The sequence below is a fragment of the Accipiter gentilis genome, chromosome 10 (assembly GCF_929443795.1).
Source record: "Accipiter gentilis chromosome 10, bAccGen1.1, whole genome shotgun sequence".
NCBI lineage: Eukaryota > Metazoa > Chordata > Aves > Accipitriformes > Accipitridae > Astur > Astur gentilis.
The window spans coordinates 23,064,871-23,088,302 of NC_064889.1; the positions used below are offsets into that span (position 1 = coordinate 23,064,871).

The following is a 23,432-nucleotide window of genomic DNA, read 5'->3' on the forward strand; positions in this document are numbered from 1 at the left end:
AAGGGCCTCTAGAGAAATATTTCTACTTTCCCAGACTGTTCCATCCTTCTTACTGTATTGTGCCTCACTCAACCTGAGCCATTCTGTGTTCAGTTAGAAGGTCTTCAGCTAATATTAAGTCCAACTTAGTAACACTGACAACATGTATAAATAATACAGAGTATTTACACAAGAAATTCCTTGCATCCTGAAAGCTCAGCACTTTGCAGAAGTGCTGTGCAGGGGGACTGATGTCTCACACCTGCTTTGCAAAGGTTGCTATCTATTTTAACCCTGTTTCCCTTACACGGAGACCTGAAGAGTGTCTTGGATCAACGGATCCAAACCCTGAAAACACACCTTCCTGGCATCACTTGCCATCACAAAGTCATCTCTCCATGGAGGAGATCTGAAAGACTGCAAAAGCTAACACTGTTGCTCAGTTCCCAAAGCTCTCAGGACCCACACAGGCTTGAAATTGCTGCTCATTTAACATGACCTTCTACTTCCTTTTACGAAGTCAAAATCAGAAAATTTGAGGGCTGAAAACAAGCCAGTCTGGGTGGAAATGTCTGACAGATTCTCTCTGTCGATCCTCAGTTGATGAGGGCAGAAGGGGGAGGTTCAGCTGGTTGTGAAGAGCAGCCAGGCAACCCATTAATAAAGGAGACTGTTCTCCAAATGGGAGATGCTCCCAAAAGATACTCTGGCTATGGACAAGTAGAAGCTTCCAGGTTCCCCATTGGGGTGAAGGCTGGATGAAAGATGCCTGCGGTTTGGGAGCCACATTATTTATTTTTCCAAGGTGTATGTGATGCTTTCTGGAGTCCATTCCCGCCTGCTAACCAAGTGATTGGCACACCGGCACCAATTACGGAGACCTGTTAAAACATGCCAGGCAATATGAATATGCAACAACACGAATGCCTTTCTTTTATAAGTAGCAAGTAGAAAGAAAGTAACAACTTTCTAATGTTGATCATTTAGGTCTTTTGTGAATTCTTTGTATTGTGCCATAGTAGCCTTCCACTTTTTAGACACATGGGTCTCCTGCTCCGGCGGACACTGGGCACTGTGGATTAGCATATTTAGAGTACATTGCAACAGTTGACTATTCAGTATGTGAAGTGGTGAAATTTACTCTATTATTTCTAAACACTTACAGGAACCGTGCTCCTGTCAACCAGTCAGCCACCTATTGCAAGCTTCTGTGTCCAATAAGTTACCAATTAATTGGCTCCTACAATTGTTGTATAGTTTACTTCTTGAATGGCTCCCTCTTTAGTAATTTCCTTCCCATTGTGTGATCCTTTCTGACAACTTCTGTATAATGCTATCAGATAATCGCTGTCTTTTCTTTCTCGCCTCACTTTTCTGTATCTCTCTAAATAGTTTATTATTCTGCCTTGGTACCTTTTATGGAGGCCAGCTCAGTGGCCTGTCAGTTAAAGGGTAAGGATACATTAAAATCGTCATTCATTCAAAAGGCTTTGCAGTAAGTGCCCAGGATATTCATTTGTGCACACATACAGGTCCAAGCCTGAAGTGCGTAGCTCTGAAAGGAAAAGCCCTATCTTCCCTGAACAAACCCTTAATGATTTTACATTTCTCTCAGAGCCTGCTCTCTAATGAATGTTGACATTTCATGCACGGTGAGACACAGGAATTCTGTTTGTGGTCAGGGGCTACAACATATTCCCAAGGAAATTAAATTCAAAATTGATTGTGTGACACTCAAAAACTGGCCCAGAATTTGAATGATTTCCTTCAAGCAAAATATAGATGCCTTTACCACTGAAAACCACCGAGGCTTTAGCAAAGCCAAAGCAAAAATTGCAAATATTGTTTATGGCTTGCTTTCCCCTGCACGAGAAAGCTGTGAAAGCAAAATTGTTCTTTCGCTCCTTTCTGATAGAAGAAATGCCACAACATCAAAACTGTGAGCAATGGGGTTCAGACAGACACTCCAAAACGGCAGCATCCCTGTGCAAAGAGCTGGCACCACGGCAATGCCACGACTCTTCTTTATTTCAACCAGGCAAGAAAGATGTTCGCATAAAAATGACTTTTTTTGTTTAAATTAAGTCAGGCCTACTGCTAAAGCAGCTGCATCTCTCTAAGATTTTGTGGCCACGATTTTTTTATTTCTGGGAGTGGATAAAGGGTTTTTTTTCTAAGTTGAGTAAATTAACTGGGTATCTAAGCTAAACCAGCTCTGTAGGAGGAACTTCAGGAAGACTACCTTTACACAGGAGGAAACCACATGTACAGATGACAGATGCTCAGAGGACCTCCCTGTCCAGCATAAACCCCTCTCCCTTCTCCTGATCACACAGACATGGAGACATGAAAGCACTTCCGAAATGGCTACAAAGAGATGACAAACCCACCAACTCATCAGAGAGCCTGTACGCCACATCGCTGTTGAGATTGGTGTAATACTAAACAAGATCTTGTGATGCTTTGAACAGGAAACATTCCTGCTGAAGGGGAGGGAAAATAACGCTATCTCTTTCCCATTCAATATCTCCAATTCTGCTGCTGTGCTGCAAAGCAGCATGGAGAGGGTATTTATTTTTGGTGGAAGGCAATGCTGAGCTCAGACCATCCAGACAAACATCACATGAAGCTACTACATCTTCATTATTGCACTGCTCTATAGAGACAAGTGTTTTGAAGAAGGTAATAAGCACTTATAATTAAGGCAATTATAAAGTAGTTTATTATAGTGGAGCGCTAACGTAGAGCCGCCTTGTGTCCAAGAGAACCAAAACAGTGATACAGCGTACCTGGGGAATTTTTAAAAAAGCATCAATCTGACCGTTATGGCTCTGGAGGAAAAAAAAAACCAGCTAGTGGCAGACACAAGCTGATTTTACAAGCCACCAAAGGATGCAAGCAGGAGGGCAAACATGGAGAAATCGTGGAATTGATGCTGGATATGTGTCCTTGTCCCCTGGCAGATGGCTCTGGAGTGGGAAGTCACCCTTTCCACGAGCTGGACCCTGACCCTTGGAGAGTCATGGGGGTGAAGTCCCACATCCAGCACAGCTGCATGAGGCCAGATTACCCCTGTTTGTGCTTCACAGCCACCTTGGGGGACTCGGGGAGATTAGCATCCCCAAAATGATGTGACCTCGCAGACCACAAGGGCTTGGGAGATACTAACTGAACACAACCCCACAGTGCACACAGGTGGAGTTACAAGCTCTGGAAGACAAACCAAAAGCCATTAGCTCTTTGCTCAGATTTCTGTAGGGCAATGGAAGTGTTGCTCTGAGCAAAATCGTTTCTGAGCTACTATCACAAAGTTAGAACCTAAAATAACCCTTGCTTTCAGACTGGGAGAAAGATAGCACTTTGTCCTTCCTTGTTTGTATGATGCCATCAGACACTGCCTTTGGTTTCCATGCTGATTAAAAAAATATCATGGACCCCAGCAGCAAGTGTTTGTTTTTTCACAGCTTCAGACACGCTACTTTAAACACTCTCTTCCCCTCAAAATTTTTTTAAAACTCCCTGGACAGGCAGCGAGTTTCTTTCAAGTCTGTTTTATGCAAAAGATGTGTTTGTGTAGGATTTTGCTTCTCTAGGCCAACAATGGTGGTGTTTTTGATGCAGCTGAAGAAGATGCTGTCACTCGAGGAAAGATAAAATTATCACCTTTCATGAAATGTCTGCAGGTTTAACCAACCCATTTCTCTAACAGGTAATAACAGGATCTTGGCAGAAAGAAAAACCAAAGTGTAGACACGAGGATGCAAAGCACTTCAAGCCTACAACTTCAGTGGGAAGGGAAAGGGTGAATCACTTGTTGCATAAAATGGTCAGTGGCACCTACCTGTTTCCCAGGTGACAGTTATAGAGAGGAGGAGGAGGAAATCCTGGTCACCACCAGGGCTTACCTAGACGGCTCCAGGAGACGATGGGTCGGGGATTGCCTGTTGCAATGCACTCCAGCACAGCAGTCTGGTGCACCGTCAGTGTGAGGTTCTCTGGACCAACGAGAATCATGGGGTCCTTGTAAACGGTGGAGTGGGAGCCTGCAAGGACAGTATCATAGTTAAAACGCATCTGATCCTCTTTTGTTTAATGAAAACACCAAGGGCTTCATGCATCCTCTAAGTACAAATGATGTGGCTGGTGTAATCATCAATAAATTTGAGATGTACATGAAACAAAAGGAGCACAATGTTTGTGTGACAGTCACATTGTCTGAATGTGTTTTAAGTGTGCACTCCTGGGGAAAACCCCTCAGCCAACTGTCCCAGCCAAAAGCAGCCCAGTTAACACCCAGATATGGGCAGCACAAAGAAGGAACCACGCTGTGAACTGCAGAGAGCAGATGTGCCGGAAAAACATGGTATATAGGGAGGACACAAGCTGCAGGATGGCTCGCACAGACAGGAATGCAAATAAATGAAGGAGTTCCTTTATCTTTCAGCATCTCAAGCCATAAAGTAATCCATGCAGTCCACAGTGCCTAAATCTGCCTCTCTGTGAGCATTCTCTCCTGCTGCTGGTGTCATTTTGCTCCAAAAGTCCTGTCCTGGGACATAGAAAGCGAAGGAGGTGCCAGTCCCTGACTCCTGCTGAGCATCTTTTTGAGAGGAAACTCAAGGAAACTCCTCTGATGACTGCAGCCCACAGGGTGGTCATTTCCCTGCCTTTTACAGCACCCCTGTCCTGGCCCACTCTGGTTTAACTGGGTGCAGGGAGAGGATGCATCCCATTGCTCTGATATAATCATGATACAATCATTGCTCACGATGCAATTGCTAATCATTTATTTGCACTACAGTAGCACCAAGTGGCAGCAACCAAGAATGAAACCCATTGTACAAGATGATGCACAGACCCATAATAAAATCAAGCCCTGGCACAAGGACTCTGGAGACCAGACAGGCACAGGACAAGCAAAAGAAACCACATTTCACCAGACAGGAGGAGACCAGGGGACAAAATCATCATCCTGTGTCAGGTATACCACAGCTGAACCAGCATCTCCTGAGTCCCTAAAAAGTGCCTTATCCCTGGGCCAAAGGTCCCATCAGCCTTCACTCTCATCTGTTGGAAGCAGGAGAGGAGGGAAAAAAGTAGATATTCTCAGTTCTCCATCAGTAAACAGGAACACTGATAATCTCTGCATTAGCCTTCTCCCCTTTTCCAACAAGAGCTGGGTTATACTCCAGATATGCTGAGGTCAAGCAGTGTTTAGGAATTTCAACAGTCTAACAGCTGTTGCTGGCAAAAATGCTCTGTACACCTGCAGAGAGAAATATTTTGGGTGGTCATTTGCCCCTGAGCAGGAGAGGGGCACAGGGAGGGCTGGGGAGCTGAGCTCTGCCATGCGCCGGGCTTTGCTGTAGGGGCCATCCCACGCTGACTCCTGTACATGGACTTCCCGATGTCCAAAAAGCTTGTCAAAGAGAAGTGATCCACCAAAATCCATCTACAAGGGCTTTTCCTCAAGAAAAAAACCTCTTTTATTCCGGCACTTTTTAGCATTACCCTTTCACAGCAGCTCAGGGGCTGAGGTCAGGGCATTAGTTTGGGATTTTGCAGCGGTCCAAGGGCAAGCACAGATCAGAGCGGCTCGTTTGTTAATCATTCCTACAGGGGCTAAACGCGGAGCCATAAGGCGACTCAGAGGTTGTGTCTAAATGGGCAAAATCCAAGAAAAATCACCGTGTCAGTGTGACTTAAGAGCTGACTTTCTCACTAAACGCATTTCACTGCAAGCCATAAAATGCAGATTTTTTGATGAGAACCAGAATGTGCAATAAATTCATATGACCGGCTGGTTAACCCCAAGAGATCTGAAAAACAATACCTTCCCCCTCAGTACCTCGGAGTGCCTTTAAAACCCATGTAGATTTATTGTTCTAAATCACAATACTAAATGTTCACGCTTAGAACAATACAATATTATCATCATATTATATAGTGATTTCAATATTTCAAAACACAGAGAAATTAAATGAATTGTCCAAGGTCACCCAAGAATGTCAGTAAACAGGAGCTGACACCAAACCAGAATTTATAAACCACTCTATTTGGGCAATAAAAAGTAAATAAATAAAAAAATCACAGCCTTTGATTTATGCTCTGACTCCTAAATATGCATTCAGGTTTTCAGTTGTGGGCTGAGCTCCCCGAGTTTGGCGAAATCTTGCCCTGCTCTGGAAGCGGCATTTCCACCACCACTCACCTTCCCCTGCAAAGGCCACGCAATGGTCCCTTACAGCCTTGCTGCCTCCTCGATGCTGAGCCAATGCCCACGGCAGTGCCAGCTCCAGGGCCAGAAGGGATGGTGACCCAGCAGGGATGCAGTGGTCAGACACCAGCACCATGCAAAGGGGCTGACCATGGCCGACCACTGAGGAGGAGGTTTCCTTCCCCAACGAGAAAAGCTCTTTGATGTGGGATTGGGAAGGAAGGAGTGACAAAACAAGGGACTCATGGTAGGGGAGTGCTGCTGGAGCACAACAGGGTTCAGGGCAACACGGCAGGGATTTATTTTGAAAAGGAAAAAGGCTCTAATGATACACGTGGTCCCCAGGGACTCTGCCAGCAATGACCACGGCGAGGATGGGGAGGTCCCCGGCACCGCTGGAAGTGGCAGGCACTCTAGCGGGGATGGGATTGTCGCCGGCCCAGGCTGTCAGATCTTGATCAAAAGGACAGCAGCAGAGAGAGCCGCAGCTCGTGCTGAAAAGGTGTCAGTGCAGAGATGCAGGCAGCCTCTCAGGAGCATCTCCACTAAGCAGGCACTTGAAAATAATCAATCAGTAGGACTGGAAGACATATCTGTGCTGCTCGCTGCTGGCAGCCCTGCCACCGCTGCCAGGGAGAGGAAGGAAAGTGCTGCAAGCAGGGTCCTTCGTCCCCCACAAGCAGCCACCCTCCTCTTCCTCTCCAGCCGGGCTGTGGCAATGCCCAGCAGGGCACAGACTCCCAGAGCCCATCTCCCTCCTCTCCCTCCTCCTTCCCCAGCCTGGGCTCGGTTTGGACATCCTGGTGAGGCAGACCCAGTGCTTCTCTGTGGGTGAAGCAATGGCTGAAGTTGCTGCCCTGTTAAGAGAAGAGGGAACCCTCCTGCCATGATGAAGAGCAGAGAGTATCATTGCCTTTACCCCTCTACAAAAGAGGGAGGCCATGGAAAGATCTGCAAGATTACTGCTTACCCCATCATGCCTAATGACATGCACAACGGCACTCACATTAGTTCAGTATTTATTGATAAAACCCCCACACCAGTGAAGCAACATCCCTGTGCTACCTCTGTGGCACGCCATAGCATTTGCCAGTGTGCCAAAGCCTAGGGTTAACATGCTAGCACATACCCAACTGTCCTGGTCTAACAGATACTTGTGAGCTCTTAGCAAACACCACAGAGCCTAAACCTTCTTCACTGAGGTTTAACCCAGTGCAATGGGTTTTCCATGGACTGAGAGCATGCAAACATCCCATTACAGCAGCTCTGCTGCCATGCAGTCACGGAAGCACAGTCCAAGCCCTTCAGCAGACACTTACACATGGTGCCCGTATTCATCATCTGACTGCTTTAAGGAAGAGAAAAACCACAAACATTTCACAGACAGAAAACCTGGAAAATATCCATCTGAAATGAGGGATGGTCAGATGAGAACAACTAGTGCTTTCTGCCCTGTGAGAAATAATAATTCAGACTGGTAAACTGACACAAAGAACTTCACCATATTGATAATTTACTGTTCTTTTCTTCCTCCACGTGGCTACTGTTCACATAGATCAAGAAAACAGATAAGTAACAGGCATCAAAAGCTCACAGTCTTTCAGAACCAGTTAACCTGCTTTCCTTCCTCATCAGAGTTGATATACACAGCATCACTCTCTCCTCAGCTTCACCCCATTTCACACACGCTGCTTTTTTACAGTTGGCAGAGGCTAATCTGCTACTTGATACAAGCGTTATGTCTCCTACTCCACAACCACTGGCCAGGCAGGTGTTTTTGGAGGGTGAAGGCAGGCTGTGAGAGACGAGCATATGCTGGCAAGCCTCCAGCCACCAGGTACCAGCAATTATGTGTATCTGATGGACAGGAGGATCACAGCTCAAGGGGGAAAGACCCTTTGCTGCATATAAAAAAAACTAAAAGAGAAACACACACCCAACTACCCCTGTGCAGACTTCCCTTGCCTCTTATCTCCATTTCCACAGGGAATCTGGGATGGTCCCCTACTGGAGACCCACAGATGCATCACCACTGCTGTCACAGGGGACCAGAGTGGGTACCCAGCATCTCAGAGGGGGTTCAGACCTGCATGGAGTCCTGTATCTCAGAGGCCACCTTGCCAGCAGGACATAGCCACAATTTGCAGGTGACTACTTCTTTGGCACTCTTATCTTCTCTGAAGGTAACCCACAAATGCTCTGAAGTCCAGGAGAAGCAAGCTGTCCTGTTTTCATACAAGTAGGTTGAGCATATCAAAGGCATTTCTAAGAGCGCACAAAGGTATTCACTCCTGGCTTCTTGATCAGGCTGTGTTGGATGATTTGACTTAATACATCCCACTTCCTTCATACTAGGAGCAGCTACTGAAACATCAAGGGAGACTTCTGAAGCTAAAAGTGTTTTAAATTAAAAAGCCTGACAAACAAAGAAAGCCTAACTAGAAGGTGACAATCTAACATCAGGTTAAGAAATTGGCCGATGAGTTATTGCTCAAAGGGGCTCCAAGAAATCAGCTTGGGTCCCACCTGGACAGCTAATGGAGGATGAGCAATGGGCAGGTCAGTGAAGGGCAGCACAGCTATGGAAAAGTGATAGTGTATTTGCACCCTAATCCTTCCTTCACTGTGCCTGAGGTCGTCACTTCCACATGCCATTTTGTGTGCTTTCACAAACAGACCAAACTTGTGCACATGCAAAGAGTGGATGTGGGTTGCTTTGGTTTGCCCTTATAGCTTCATCATATCCTACCTCCGGCAGCTTGAAATCAAACAGTAAGTATGTGATTTTGGCCCCTTTTTCTGGAGAGGAGACCATAGGGCTTTGTAATTTCTTCAGCTGGAGCTTTCAGAGGTGAAAACCTGTTTCAGCCACTGACTTCAAATGTGGATGGAGAACCAAGTCAAAATTCAGCCTGGGGTGCTCAGGGCTTCTCCTTCTCATCTTCCAAAGAAAGGTTAGCCTGCTTCAGTCACAATGCAATGCTAACAGCCTACAGAACATAATTTCCCTATTAGATAAATAATTGATCACCCTGTGTGCTGCAATTACTTCCAGAGTGGGCAGGTCTCATAAGGAAATGATGAATCTTCTACATTTCCAAAAGAATTTATTTATTGTAAAGCTGCTGTAACTCATTTTCTCACCGTCTTCCCTCTACCCAGAAACTGGCACTAATTTACAGGCAAAGAGACAGATTTATCTGCTATCAAACAGACTGATCTGGCAGGAACTAATAACAATCCAGAACAAGGAAGGTGCTATGGCTGGACAGAGGGATGCTTCTCGGTGCTGTTAGCCTAAAGCTCTCTTAAACAGTCGTGGGCCAGACCAGCAGTGGGAAGAAGACAGAAAGACAGTCAGGAGAGCATTTACTGGTACTAACCTGACACAGTGAGTCTGGCCTCCCGGCTGAACTTCACGTTAGCAATATTGGTAGCCACACAGTGAAAAATCCCACTGTCTTCTGCCCTCAGTCCTGTAATCTGGAGGACCCCCTTGGGAAGCAGCGTGTACCTGTGGGAAGAGAAAAGCAGAAACAAAAACTTGCAAAGCAGGACATGATGTGAAAGCAGGTTACACACCCATCCAGGTGAGGCAGGCTGGCTCCCTGCATCCTGGTGCAGAGGCATCAACACCACCTAGGAGATGCAGCCCCTGGCAGGCTGCGCCCATGCTTACCCCTGCATCACTGCTTTATTTTTTTGGATACTTGAGCCTCTGGTCTTCTTTTATAGGGCCCATGTTCCCTTTCTTTATCTTCTGATGCATCCTTGTGAAAGGATGACTATTGCTGGAAGGCTACAAAGTAGATGCTTCCTATTTAACCTGTGGAAAAGCTTTCGTAGTGCATTTGCATTTGAACACAGCTGACATGGGAGTTATCACTCATCAGCTGAAGCACAGTGACCATGGACAAGCATCAGGGGAAGTGTGTGCTCCACACTCCCAGGTCCAGGACTCAAATCCACATGACCTTAAAACCTCAAATGCATGGAAAAGCACATTTAAAATAGATACTGAGTGGGCATACATAAATATCAATAAATATTTTATATATTTAAAACATATCTGCATTTAAATCGTGCTTGCATACACAGATATTTGTATACATACATTGCAGGTTGCTTGGCAACCATGTGTTTAAATTGGCTGGTAGTAAGTCATTACACTATGATGTGTTAATAATCCATTTCCGTCTGGAAGATGAACAATATCTTTTTCCATATCAGCATATGGTTAAGTGCCTATAACCTGCTCCCTGAGCTGGTTTCCAAACCCGCAGCTCGGCGTCAGTGGCAGTATGACAGCAATCAGTTTTACACGTCCCGAAGTTGATTGCAATCTCTCTGGGACTTTAAAATGCCCATTGTTTTGGATGAATTATACCAGAAGAAGCTTTCATTTTTGTTAACAATCTGCCCACAGCATTAGGAGATTCAATTCCAAAGCTATTATTCTGCCTTCAAAGCCTCCAAGTGCAAGACTCGGCATACAAATTTATATACACTTTATACGCAGAAATGCACAAAGCATGATTAATGCAGAAATCCAATTCAGTTAGAGAAGCAACCCTCATAACCCAGGCCCATTGGTGTCAGAGATTAATCTACTGAGCTGACAATAAAAACCTTCCCCATAACTTTACTCCTACAAAAAGCCAAAATCAGGACACTAAACATAGGGAAACTGCTCCTAGTCCACATTCTCCCGGGCTTGGGCAAGCTCCCTTCCCTGGTGGAGAAGCAGTGGGGATGAGTACGGCTTGGGGCTCTCTGCATTGGACAAAACTCTTGGCTCCTCAGTCTTAGAGGATAGAAGTCCTAGTCACACTCAAATCCCTGCCACATCTCCAACTATCTCCACACCTGTGACCCTGGGCTCAACTGGCAATAATGCATGAGGGACTTCAAAGAAACTTCACCTGTCCTGCAATGTCTCATTGGGAGGCACACAAGGCATCAGGCCCAGTTCTGCATCCCTTACTTCTACTGATACCACCTTGGACCAGTTGCCCAGCTCCACCACATCCCCAGTTTAGCACTTGTGTGAGCAAGGAGCCTTCAGAGGAGATCAAGTTTAACGAATCAACCCTGTGCTGGGCTAAAAAAAACTCAGATGAAAAACACAAGGAAAAACAAAACCTGACAGTTGCAGTTTTCCACAGCAGGGTTGGGCCTCTTGGGTCCTTCTACTGTAAGTTCACTGTAACGCTGAAAAGGTCAGGCATTGTTCCAGCCCTTGTGTTTTCTCCTGCCTCCAAAGAGCCCAACCACGTTCTGCTGCACAACTGACATTTTTAAGAATAGGGGCTTTCAGGAAAATATTTACAGCTTCCTGGTTTCGCCTATTCCCAATGCACGGATGTCAATTCACGATTGAGGTGTGCTGCGACCGATTGTCTCCCACCATCGGCTATGCGGCTCCTGAGCCACAGCTGGGACCACCGGAGGCTGCCGGCACGGAGCACGTGTTTCCTGCCACCTGTCCTCCGCCGGGCCCCACCGCTGCTTGGAGGATCAAAGCATGATGAGGGACGTTTCCGACGCAATGGGAGCAGCCTGTCAAACACAGGAAGCGAGGACGTGCCGTCCCAGGTCTAGGCTGGAGAAGGGGGGCAGCTGGGGTTTCTCTTTAGGATGATTGCATGGGAAACACCAGCCCAGGGCACTGTGGGATGCTCTCTGCAGAGCTCCCCTGCTGCCACACACATGGGAGTCCACCTGGGAAGGAAAGCCATCGTGTAACTCAGTGCTTGCAAGAGTTCAAGACCCACGTGAAAGACCCTCAGTCATGGATGTGGCTTGGCAAGAGTTGCACAAAGTGGAGCCATGGAGGGATGATGGATGCCAAAGCTGCCTGGCTCTGCTAGGATTGCTGGTTGGGCTCTTCATGCTGGAAAGTCAACCTGGAGGAGGGCTGGTCTTTGCAGGGAAGGTCAATGCAAGCCCTTGCTCCCTCAAAAATCAGCTAGCAGGTTTTATCTAGCTGTCTTGGGAGATGCAATATTTCTGCACAGTGTTTGGCCAGAAGGAGCCCAGACAACCCACAACATTAACTGAATGAGTCTTCCATGGCAGAAATGCTGGCCAAGACACTCAGCCCAGGTTAGTTGTGTCCTAGCACAACTGTGAGAGCAATAAGAAGACTAGCCACCTTTTTCCACCTGGAGAAAGGGCAGCAGTAGCTAGCTTGGACATGTCCTACCTTTCGTTGTCTGTGTTGACAGGCATTCGGTTCTTTTGCCAGAGGATGACCGGCTCAGGCAAGCCGTGGATCTGGCACTGGAATCTCGCTACACCACCTTCCTCCACCACTGCATTCTGAGGATGGATGTGGAAGTCAGACATTGCTGGAAGACATAAAGAGAAACAAAAATATTCACATGTGAAGAGTGATCCAACATCTTCATATGACCTAGAAACACCACGATTTCCCAGACCTAGCAAATGGGACTGTAATGCAAGAATGGAAGACTGGTTTGCAGCCTAGCCTCCTGCATGGAGAAACATGACTAGTGGCAAGCTCTTGCTATACATCTGCCTCTGCACATTGAACTGATTGACTCAACCAGGACAGGAGACAGTGGACCATGACCCACATGCTCCACAGCAAGGTCTATGGGGGCAGCGAGATACACAGATGCTGCACTGACACTTATCAGAGGTCATTCTTAACAGCTTCAGCAGGCTTCAAATCCAAGCTTGTATCAGAAAAGAGATGTCTATCCTTTCTGTTGCTGCCAACGTCTTATCTGCTGTAAATATACTTCTGATGTGCATAGCTTGACTCCTAAACTCATTTTGTTTAAATTCCTTGACCAAAAGAGCTCCCAGATACCCTAGTAAAACTTACAGCCCTTGATTTCCATCTCTGTTTGACAGGTGCTCCAGCTCATTGCATACTCTGCCTTCCAGCACTGCAGAAGGAACAGTCACACCCCCACACTGCGGAGCAACAGGCTTCAGCCGATAGAAAAAGCAGCTGCCAATATCTCAGCAGCTCAGCAAACCGAGGCTTTTGGGGTTGGGACCACCCAACAGCAAAGGAAAAACCTCAGTGTGCCCACGCAGGATGAATACAGACCAGCCCGTTTCAGCACAGCCACAGCTATAACCACTGTGTGGAAAGACTCTGGCATGCTGTTAGAGCTACATAAATAATACAGTAATTATTACCATTAATTAATTGGAAGGTGCTGCCTGTTGACTCTGCAATAAACATATTTGAAGCTAATAAACATCCCAGTGGTTATTTAGCTCATGATTCATTTATAGTGCCGCATCCATGGTAAGATGTCTCACATTGTCATATAATATAAACTCCAAGAGAGCCCCCTGCTCTGCCACCCCAGCCCGATAATACCCTTCTCGCCAGCAAGAAAGCCTTGTCCCCTTTTACATGCGTCAAGTGTAATGAATGTACCTCTGCTAAGGAACAAGCTGCCTATGTGTCAGGGCAGCTTAATCATTCATCTGCAAACTCCAGTTGGGCTCAGGCAGATGGGAGATGGCCATTAGCAATCATACATTAAATATGTGTTGCATTAACCCGCACTGCTCCCGCAACCACCGCTCTCAACCCGCTGACTGCAGATTTGTTAAGCTGATTGAGTAACATAGAGCAAAGCCCCAGCCCCACACGGTTGTAGGGTTGGGCAACCGTGAGGTTGGGATGGGCAGCCAGCCCCACACTGGGATGCACTGATGAGAGCAGGACCGGGAGGTGGCTGTGCAATGCTCCAGCCAGATGAGAACACATCAGCACAAGCGAAAGATCATGCAAAATTATATTTCCCTTCCCAAGATGAAAGCTAATGCAAATATCCTCCCTGGTAAGCAATGGAGCCCAGTGGTGGAATGGCAATTTACCCAATTCACACAGATTTAGCCTTGAAGTGAGACTGCTTGTGGCCCAGAGCACTCAGCCATGTGGAAGGAGCCCAAAGGCTGCTGAGAGGTCTCCCACACGGGGTGATTCCCCTTCCAAGGTGGCAAGGGATGCTTCAAAACATGGGAGGTTTAGGGGTGCCCATGGCAGGAGAGCTCGAGGGAGTCTGCAGAGTATTTCAACGCTGCCATTTGAAGACCTAGGCCAGGGTGAGCATCTTGCAACCAAATCTTACGAACTCTCACCAAGAAAGGAATCCAAGAATTAATGAGAAAGACACAAAGCTCTTTAATAAAGAAAAAAAAAACAATGAAAAAAAGAAAAGCAGATTCAGATGCCTGCAGGAAAATTCCTTTCAAATGTACAGATGCTCAGTGCTGAGGTTTTTCAGTGGCTGACAGGGTTGATAAGAAGAAGGAGGTGTGAATGAGAACAGCCCCAGCACAGACTTTGCTCTGCTAGCTACAGAATTCATTGCCATTCCTTTATTTCAATAATATCATCTCTTATAGGTAAAACTGCAGCAATAACCTCTACTCTTAAAGACACTAGTATTAATATTTATCATGAATAAAACATGGAAAGTTATAAATAATTCAGTTATGAGGATGTTAAGTAAAATATTACTCTTCAGCGACCCTATAATGTGGCTTTGAAGCACAGTTTTATGTTAAATGCCTAGGAAATACTGTGACCCTTGCCAAGACCAGCTGGTTTGCAGAAGATGCATTAAAAATTCATGCACTGAGCTACAAAATGCTATTTTTAAAACAGGTTTACGAGTTTATTTACAGTTGCAGAGACAAAAGCTTTTGTAGCATCTCCTGTAAAACAGCAACAAAACTTGAACGTGAGTGATTACCTGGGATGATGTTTTCAGCTTGGAAATAAATCACTGGGTGTAAGGAAAGAGAGGGATAGGAGCACAACTGCTTTACAGGGCATTGCTCAGCGTGGCTAAATCTCTGCTGACCAATGTGAGATTTTTATATACATCCCAAATGACTGGGACAAACTCATACAGCAGAGTGCTTGCTCCTGTTTGTCACTTGTCTTTCAAGCAGCAAACGCCAGGACCCCTGTTATCAGCCGGGCGCTATTGTTTCAGCCGCCACAGAGAAGAGATGCATGCCAGCCAGCCCAGGTGGGGTTGGCCAGCAGCCAGGAAGCTGCACCTCATTTCTATGCTAATGGCCATAATAATTTTAAAAATAAATACATGCAATCACAATATTCACCAGTGAGCTCTTAAGAGGAGAGGCACCCTCTAATCCATCTGCCCGTAGTCTCCATTGTCCAGCAATGCAGCATCCACTTCTCAACAGAGGGACTGGTGCTGCTCCAGGCCCCTTTTGCTGTCATCAGATGGGGTGAGTGCAGCCCTGTTCCCATTAAACTTCCCTCTGCCATCTCCCTGCATATCATGGTGCTGTCCACATACATAGTGAGTGTGGGGTAGTCATCAAGCCATAAAATCAACCTAAATCACAGGCACACTCATTGCTCCATATTGATGCTCCAAGTCATGGTGTCTCAGTGCTTCTGCTTATCATCACACCTGGATTTTGGCCATGGTACACACAGAGCAGCACAAGGCTGGGAAAGACAAAACAAAATGGACACACAGCAGATGGGGAACGATCCTAGCAGCCTTCCCACACTGCAGGCATGGGTAATCTCCTCCCAAAGGTGCTGGCCAAGGCTAGATTCAGATTGAGTTGTCTACAGCCACACTGACACATGAGGCAGAGGAGTTGTGCTTCATCTCTCCTTCCCCCATGTTGTATCATGGAGGACCTCAACTAGGATGAGGTTGGATCACAGATGAGGCTCTTCCCTAAAGAGAACCCCATGCTTGGGATCTTCCACCATCTAACCCCCCATTGGGATGCAGTCCCCGAAGGTACGTCCTATGGACACAGCGCAGGTGAGCAGCAACTCTTATCCTCACCCATATTCACAGAGGATTCGTTCTGGCAAATGAATTTGCTGGGTCTCCTCTGATCAAAGCGCAAACACTCTCTCCTTCCTAATGGGCCCCGTGGAAAGGCCAATGGAATAAAAATGAAAATAGGTATCGAGTGAAATTTTCTTTACTCAATGAAAAACTAAATTGAAACCATTAGTGGCCAATCCTTTTTTGCTCAGTACAGCATTAGTGCTAAGCCAGAGATTGACCTAGATTTGATATAGAAAAAGAAAACATTAACTTGGTATGTCAAAGCAAATCCCAGGCCTGTTAGAATCATTAAAACGCAAACATTATTATGAACTGCAGGCACAAGGGGAGGAAGAAGATTTGAAAGGTTCAGTGTCAAGCCTGGTGTTAGGAGAGTATTTGGGAAGCCCAGTTTAGTTCTGCAATCACATTGCTTTTTGCTTTTAAATTACTTATGGGGAAACAGATACCCAAGTTGGCTCTGACACAAGGGGATGCTGGACAGGAGCTGAGCACCCTCACCACCACTGAAGCCAGGAAGTCCACAAATGATAGTCCAGAAGCAAAGACCCTTTCTCCACATTTCTGCCACCAACCTGTCAAATTCAGACCAATGCAGGCACGCGGTTAAAATGCCTCAAAGCTGACACAGTACAAGGAACAAGAGCTTAATGTACACGTGCCTCTAGTATCTGGGCTCCCAGAGACCCCTGCCAGGGAGGGCAAGATCTGTCAGCTCCGTTACAACTGATAAAGGTGAAGTCTGAGAGTCAAATGGTTTGCCCAGTGTAAGAGAACAAGCCATTGGCAGAGCCAACCCCTTCCAAGAGTGGCTCCATCCTGATGCTGGTGACAGCTGCTGATTTTCACCCTGAATTTTCCAGTTTATTAATAAAACTGAATTTCCCCTCAGGTCAGCAGAAGTCAGGGTCATTTTTAAAACACAATGACCACTGTGCCAATTAAACCCAAACCTAAACCACTCCCAAATCAGGCTGACAGCCCCAGCAGAACCAACCCTTGGTATCCGTAAGATTTATTAAGCACCCATCCTCCTTGGCACTGCAACTCCTTCCCAAACTCTTTCCCTGCTCCAGAGCAAGCAGAGGGATTACATCCTCTTCCATTCCCTCCTGGCTTAGGAGACCTTCACCACGAAGTTAGCAACCTGCCAGGGAGTATTTTCAAGGACGTCATCAGGTGAAGGCTTAGCAGACACAGGTCTCATATTTGCTCCTCTCCATACTCTGGAAATGGTGGATGTCCTTGCAAGAAAGAGCCAGCACAAAAGATGGGGGGCGTACAGACACCACAAATCCCATCCTCTCCTATCCTCCCCCTGCTTTCAAACAGGGATGCTTTCCCAAGTCTTTAAGAAAAAGACACCGCAACTTTTTTCTCTACTTTTTTTTTTAAAGATGCATTTTTATAAAGATAAAAAAAGCCCATGTCACAACAGCCCGGTGGCTACTCCAGCTGCAGAGCAGCCTCTGTGCCTGCGAGCCGGCCCTGCGTGTCTAATGATGCTATTGTGCGAGGTTGTTGCTGAACTGCCATGAGCCCAATTTTGAATGCAAGTTGCTTTGTGCATAGTGAAGCGTGAACAACAGCGCCGCCCATTTATCTATTTAATTCTCCAGGAGTAGCAGGAGCGGGGGCCTTCGCTCACATCTAAAGGGAAGAAAAATGGCCTTTCTCTTGGCTTTGGAAGGGGAGGGAAATATTAAAGACCAGCCATGCCTCTCCCAGCACAGAGGAAAATCCCCTCTGCCCCTGCCCACTAATCATAGGGGTGAAAATCCCAAATCTCTATTGTCCATGCTGAGCCTCAGATATCAAAAGAAAATGGGCTGCAAGACTCAGGAGAGTTTGAAGCAAGGAAGACATTTTGGAGGAACGTAGTTCATTTAAGAGGAACCAAAATACATGGTGAGATGAGAGAGGGAGGAAGCTCCATCTCGCTCTGTGCTGGGCAGACAAAGAGCAAAAGAGAGTCAGTCCTGCATGCTTTTTATTTGCAATATTTGCAAACAAGTGCTTATTCCTCTTTTGTTTTGGCTGTGGTTTTCTCCACCTGGAGCCTATATGACTGTTCAGAGCAGGGATGGAAGATGGTTCAGGCTCTCTGCCCTCTGCATTTTGCATCCTCATGTCTCTGTTGTTGTCACACTCAATCAAAGCTGAGTGAAATAACTTAAACAAGGTTGAGATGACGCCCCATCTGATGGACTTCTCTGGTTGAGGAACAAAGTCTCCACCTGGACTGTTTTTTTTTCCCTCTGCCCTAAGCCACTGGGACAGGGATGAAAGGGAGATAAACGAGCTAATGCCTCACAGTGGGACACAGCAGCTGCCCACAGGAGGGAACATGCAACAGATATTTTACAAGAGGAGGGGGAAAAAAAGTCTACCACTTTGTGACTCAAGTCCACCAGGAGGCAAAATGCTGCCTGATCTGGGACTATGGCTTATTAATTTTTTGCATAACATGTGAAATGACTGCAAGCCAAATCCAGCTCAGGTCACTTCCCTGCCGCACTGCAACGAGCAACACCAATAGACTCTACCGACCCATGATTTACTGTTTGTTTTGGTGCTTTGAGAAGCAAGAGGAAAAAAAGCACAGGGCCCTACGGGGGCTGCTTCTGCGTAGGGATGATAAATATCCTGTGAAAGTAATGAACACATCTCCACTGCACGCAGACCGGGGTCAGAGGTAATATGCTGGGGGGTCCCTGGTTGCTCTACCCACCTTGCACAAGCGAAGGACCAGGGCTGGGAGGGACAGGATGGGTTATCCCTGCAAAGGTCACTGCAGGGACTTTATTGTGGCACCTGGAAAACCTTTGAACGCCTGTGCTGCAGCTCCACTCTTCTTCCTGAGGCTCCCTTGAAAGCACTCTCCATCACCAGCACACCCAGCCTCTCCTGCACAATCACACGCGCCTCCAAGCTTGTCTCCCAGTCCTAAGAACATTTAGTATATTTGTGGTATTGATTATAGCTCACTTATTGGAAAAATAACTACAACACCATCAATTGTTGATGCAGGGGCACTCCCCCATGAGTGGGAAAGATTTTTGTCTGGATAAATGCAATCTCTGCACCCTGCATGGAAATAAAGAGGGGCCATACACTCGCAAGGGCTGTTTTATACTGAAGTATCTCACCATTTCTATAAAGCTCACAAAGTGCTATCCCTCTGGAGAGAGACTGCGCCCACACTGTCCCAGTACAGCATGCCAAGGAGCACCCCCAACATCTGACATCCCACCACCCTTGCTATCTTGACGTGGGAGGACAGAAAGCGCCAGGGGAGCTGCCCATGCCAGAGGAAACCCCTGAAAGCAGCTGGCCTTCGCCATGTTCTCCCTCATGCAGCAGCACTGCCCAAATGCTGCCTGCTCAGACCTAAGACCTCCTGCAACATGGCTGCAGCCAGAAATCATCCCAGCCTGGAAATAAGGAGCAGTGAGTCCCGCTGCATCAGCACAAATGCCCTCTCTGAAGCCAGGGAGCAGCCAGGGCTGTCTGAGTATCCTCAAACCTTTCCTATAAACCTATCGGTCATTTTACAGAGACAGGCACAGGGGACACAAAGTGACATCCATGGTCACAACCCAAATCCAACATCATCCCTTGAGTACCAATGGCACACTCTACCCGCGAGGCAATGCTGCTCCTTATAAATCACTTCAAAAGATGCATCTTGGCAATCTCACAGACCAAATTTCTCACTTCCTTCCATGTTCAGAGCATGCGGCAGCATCCCATTGCATTACCTGCTATGCAGAGCAGCACAGCAGACAGCCCAATGTGGTTATTTGTCTTCCAGCACCCTCTTGTTTTGCAGGGGAATCAACTAATAAACAGCCCCTTTAGTGATATCAAATTCGTTTCAGGGAGAGAAGAAGTTTCTGGTGAAGAGGGAGGCATCACTGGGAGAGACCTTTATCAGGGAGTGCTATTGCAGTAATTTTTCAAGACAAAATTGCTCTCTGGCTCATGACAGCATTTAGTGTATCCTGAGGCAACCATTTGTGAAGCCAAACCTGTGGTCCTGCTGCCCTGCTGCTGGAGGGAAGGGGGAGTATTAAATGTCATAAACAACTCTTAATTTCCTTGGGTGGACTGCATATGGGGCTAGCGATCTGCAGTGCAGGAGGAGGTTATCCATCATCATTACAATGCTCCAGCACCAAGGGTGATGTTGGCCAGGCAACACTGGCTGCTGTCACACCTGCCCAGTGGCACTGGTCACCATGAAGGGCTCCTGCGTTTCTGTGGGGTGACTTCTTAAGGAACACCAACATCACATGAGGTTCCCCCACCCCAAAGCAGGGCTCCTCTCCAGCATTGCAAGTAGATGCTCCCTCCACATGCTCCCTCCTGTTGCATCCACAGCTCACCCTGCTTCGGGCAACAGCTTCTTCAGGATCCCACTGCCTTCCAGGCTTTCCTCTGAAACACACATTTGCTCTTCACAAAATACCTATGATTTATCCTACTCAAGTGCCCCTGCAGACCCCTGAAATAATGAGAAAATGAAGGGCAAGCTGTCCCGCCAGCCTCCAGGAGAGGTTGGCTCAGTGAGGGCAAAGCAAAGCATGCAGCACGCTGCCAGCAGGCAGGTGTCTCCTGCCAGATTCCCATCCGGAGCTCCTCGTGTTTTTCCTACTCCGACACACGCAATTAAGACAAATTACATAGTTACCATTTTGATTTGTTGCACAATAACACTGTTTTCCATCCCTCTCCCAAATATTGATGGAGATGGTACAAGAGGAAGCTCCCACGCAGACATTTTTGGCCCTGGACCGCTTTGTTTGCAGCCAACTGCTTCTGATATTGAGCGCAGATGAGCAATCCTGCTTTTTATCAGCTCTGAGAGGCAGTGAGCTATCCGAGCACAAGGCGTTCTCCTGCCCCGCCACAGCCTTGCAACACCTCTAGGTTGAAACATCCTTGCTCAGACCTCCCGGTCTACAAAGCCGGCAGCCATTCCTGGTTTTTTGTGCTCACCAACGAGCACACACTTCGTTTTGGCATCTCCGGAGGTGATGGTGGAATTCCGAAAGGTGAAGGAAAGGAAGCTTTTCATCATGACTGCCCACGGAAATGCCATCAGCCCCGCTTTCAGAAAGGGAGCTGTCCTGATTTACAGGCTAATGAATTTTAAATGAGATGCATTTTTTAATTTTTTGTTGTCAGCCCCCATTTTTCTGCTAGCAATCATTCCAATAATAGCTTTAAATTTTCAGCATCTGTTTTTACCAGGTCTCTTGTAATTAGTTTACTAATGTATTTCACTGCGCCTTTGTTATTTTCAGAGAATTACTTCATTCCCAGCTATCAGAGATAGTGCACTTCAGTCTATAAGGAGTTTGGCCTTTGTTCCCTCATGGTTATTCACATGGGGGAAGATGGCTCAGTGAATGACAAGCCGTTCTATCACCACACATTCTCCATTTAATGTCTTTATACTGGCTCATTAATTACCACAGAAAACTCCTTTCTGAATGGAACCTGTGATTTATGGAAGACTTGGGCAAGGTGCCATTTTTATCGGGCTGACAGCGAACAGCACCAGTGCTGGTAATTCACTCTTCATTTTCCCTTCTGCTGCAGTGGGGTGAGCCCTGCCGTGGTGGGAGTTTTGCCTGGGCAAGGGAGCATAACAAGTGCCCACTGCTGCTGAGCCATGGCCGTCACACTGCTCCTGCACGGCTGGGATGACCGAGTCCATAGAAAATTGAGCTGCAGCCCATTCTGCCTGTGTACCATGGTGTCAGCTGTACAGACTGAGGTGTTCCCTTGAGCAGTGGCTGGATGAGTGCCTGGAAGAGGTAGGACTGCCTCCAAGATGATGGCCTGCATCTCTTGATCAAATCTGGTGGTCCGAGGTGTTGCAGTGTGTAAAAACAAAACCCCAAGCATGGCATGGAGAGAGACTCAGGCTTTTGTTAAGGAGCCGGCAGTCAGACATGATGGACTCCGTGGTACCTAGAGACATCTCTCTGCCATGTCCCATGACACAGCATGGGCTGGGCAGCAGGTTTGAGTCCCAGCTGTATTCCTTGGACTCTAAAACATTACAGATTTGCAAACCTCCCAGCAGCACAGGGTCCAGCCAGGGGAAGAGCTGCGCAAAGACACAAGGAAAAGGCTCCCTGTAGACCCAAGGCAGCTACAGCGCAGGAGAAAGGCGGCTGCCCTGCCTTCAAGAGGGAGTAACCCGAACAACAGTCTCTCTGTCCAACGGAAATTAACTTTAAATCCTTCAGAACAGTATGTCTTTCACCACGTCTATACTCTGTGCCGAGCATGGTAAACTGCCCCCTTCTTTATTAAGGAATGAAATAGAAGTGGAATTGGTGCATACGTTGACTGAAGAAGTTATTCAAATAGAAAAACAATCATGAAAGGCTGGATTTCCATTGCTTGATGCAGAGGAGCTGTGTCACACCATTGCAAGGGAAATACTCAGCATCCCCTGTGCACATGGGGAGGAGAGAGGAGAGGCCAAAGGACCCGAGCACAGATGCAGAGCAAGTTGGGCACAGAGTTAGCATTACAAAGGACTGCTCTAAAAGTCCTTTCTGTTCATTTTAACTGAATTTCACTCAAATGCAGGTGATTTTCCAAAATGCTGAGTGCTTCTCTGCTCCCATCCCTTGGTGGTGAGCACAGATACCGTGTTACGATGTTGCCTGATCCAATTGAAGGTGATAATGTCAAAGATGTAGAAAGGACTGAACCACTGTGATACTGAGAAAATCCAGCTTCCTCCAAGGTCTGCTTTTCCTCCTAGCAGTGGCTAAGCCGTTAGCTGTCATCTCATCCCTGTGGCTGAGTTACATATATAAATTCCTGTTCGCTCCTTGGCAATAGCAACAGCTTCCTATTTTGCTGGCAGCGATCCAGGGGAAATTCAAGCTGAATTACAGCCATTCTTCAGAAAATAGGCCAAATCCACGAAAGCAGGACACATGACCGCAGACGTAGAGCTCGTCCTTTTTCTATTTATTTCACAGCAAGAAGCCCCGTTGGCTGAAAATAGCTTATCTCTGGAAGTCCCCCTTTCCATTCGTGGCTGCCGCTCCTGGCTGCTAGCCAAACTATTACCACCTCAAAGAGAAAGTTCATAGCTCCAGCATATCAGCCCCACTGTACAGGACGTGTGGTTTGATGTTTTCACCGATTTCTCTCTGGGAGCTCAGAGGAGACAGGGATTGTATTTCTGTGCATGAGCCAGTGAGTGTTAACTCCTTTCCCGCGCCTCTGCTGGGATGGTTGTACTTGGGGTTGTACCCCAGCATTGCTTGTCAGCGTATACGCAGTGGATTGCATACACGTGCACATATGTGCATGTATGACACAGCTCGGGTGGTAACACAGGCTGGACTCCG

General features: G+C 46.9%; 1 protein-coding gene across 1 annotated transcript in view; it reads right to left on the reverse strand.

Annotated features, from left to right (window-relative positions):
* The window catches only part of IGDCC3 (immunoglobulin superfamily DCC subclass member 3), a 106,181-nt gene that overhangs the window by 30,911 nt on the left and 51,838 nt on the right, over positions 1–23,432 (reverse strand). The window contains exons 3-5 of the mRNA XM_049811576.1: positions 12,402–12,546; positions 9,580–9,710; positions 3,885–4,022 (exon numbers count right to left, since the gene is read on the reverse strand). Of these exons, the coding sequence (XP_049667533.1) occupies positions 3,885–4,022; positions 9,580–9,710; positions 12,402–12,546 (414 nt within the window). The remainder of the gene's footprint in view (positions 1–3,884; positions 4,023–9,579; positions 9,711–12,401; positions 12,547–23,432) is intronic.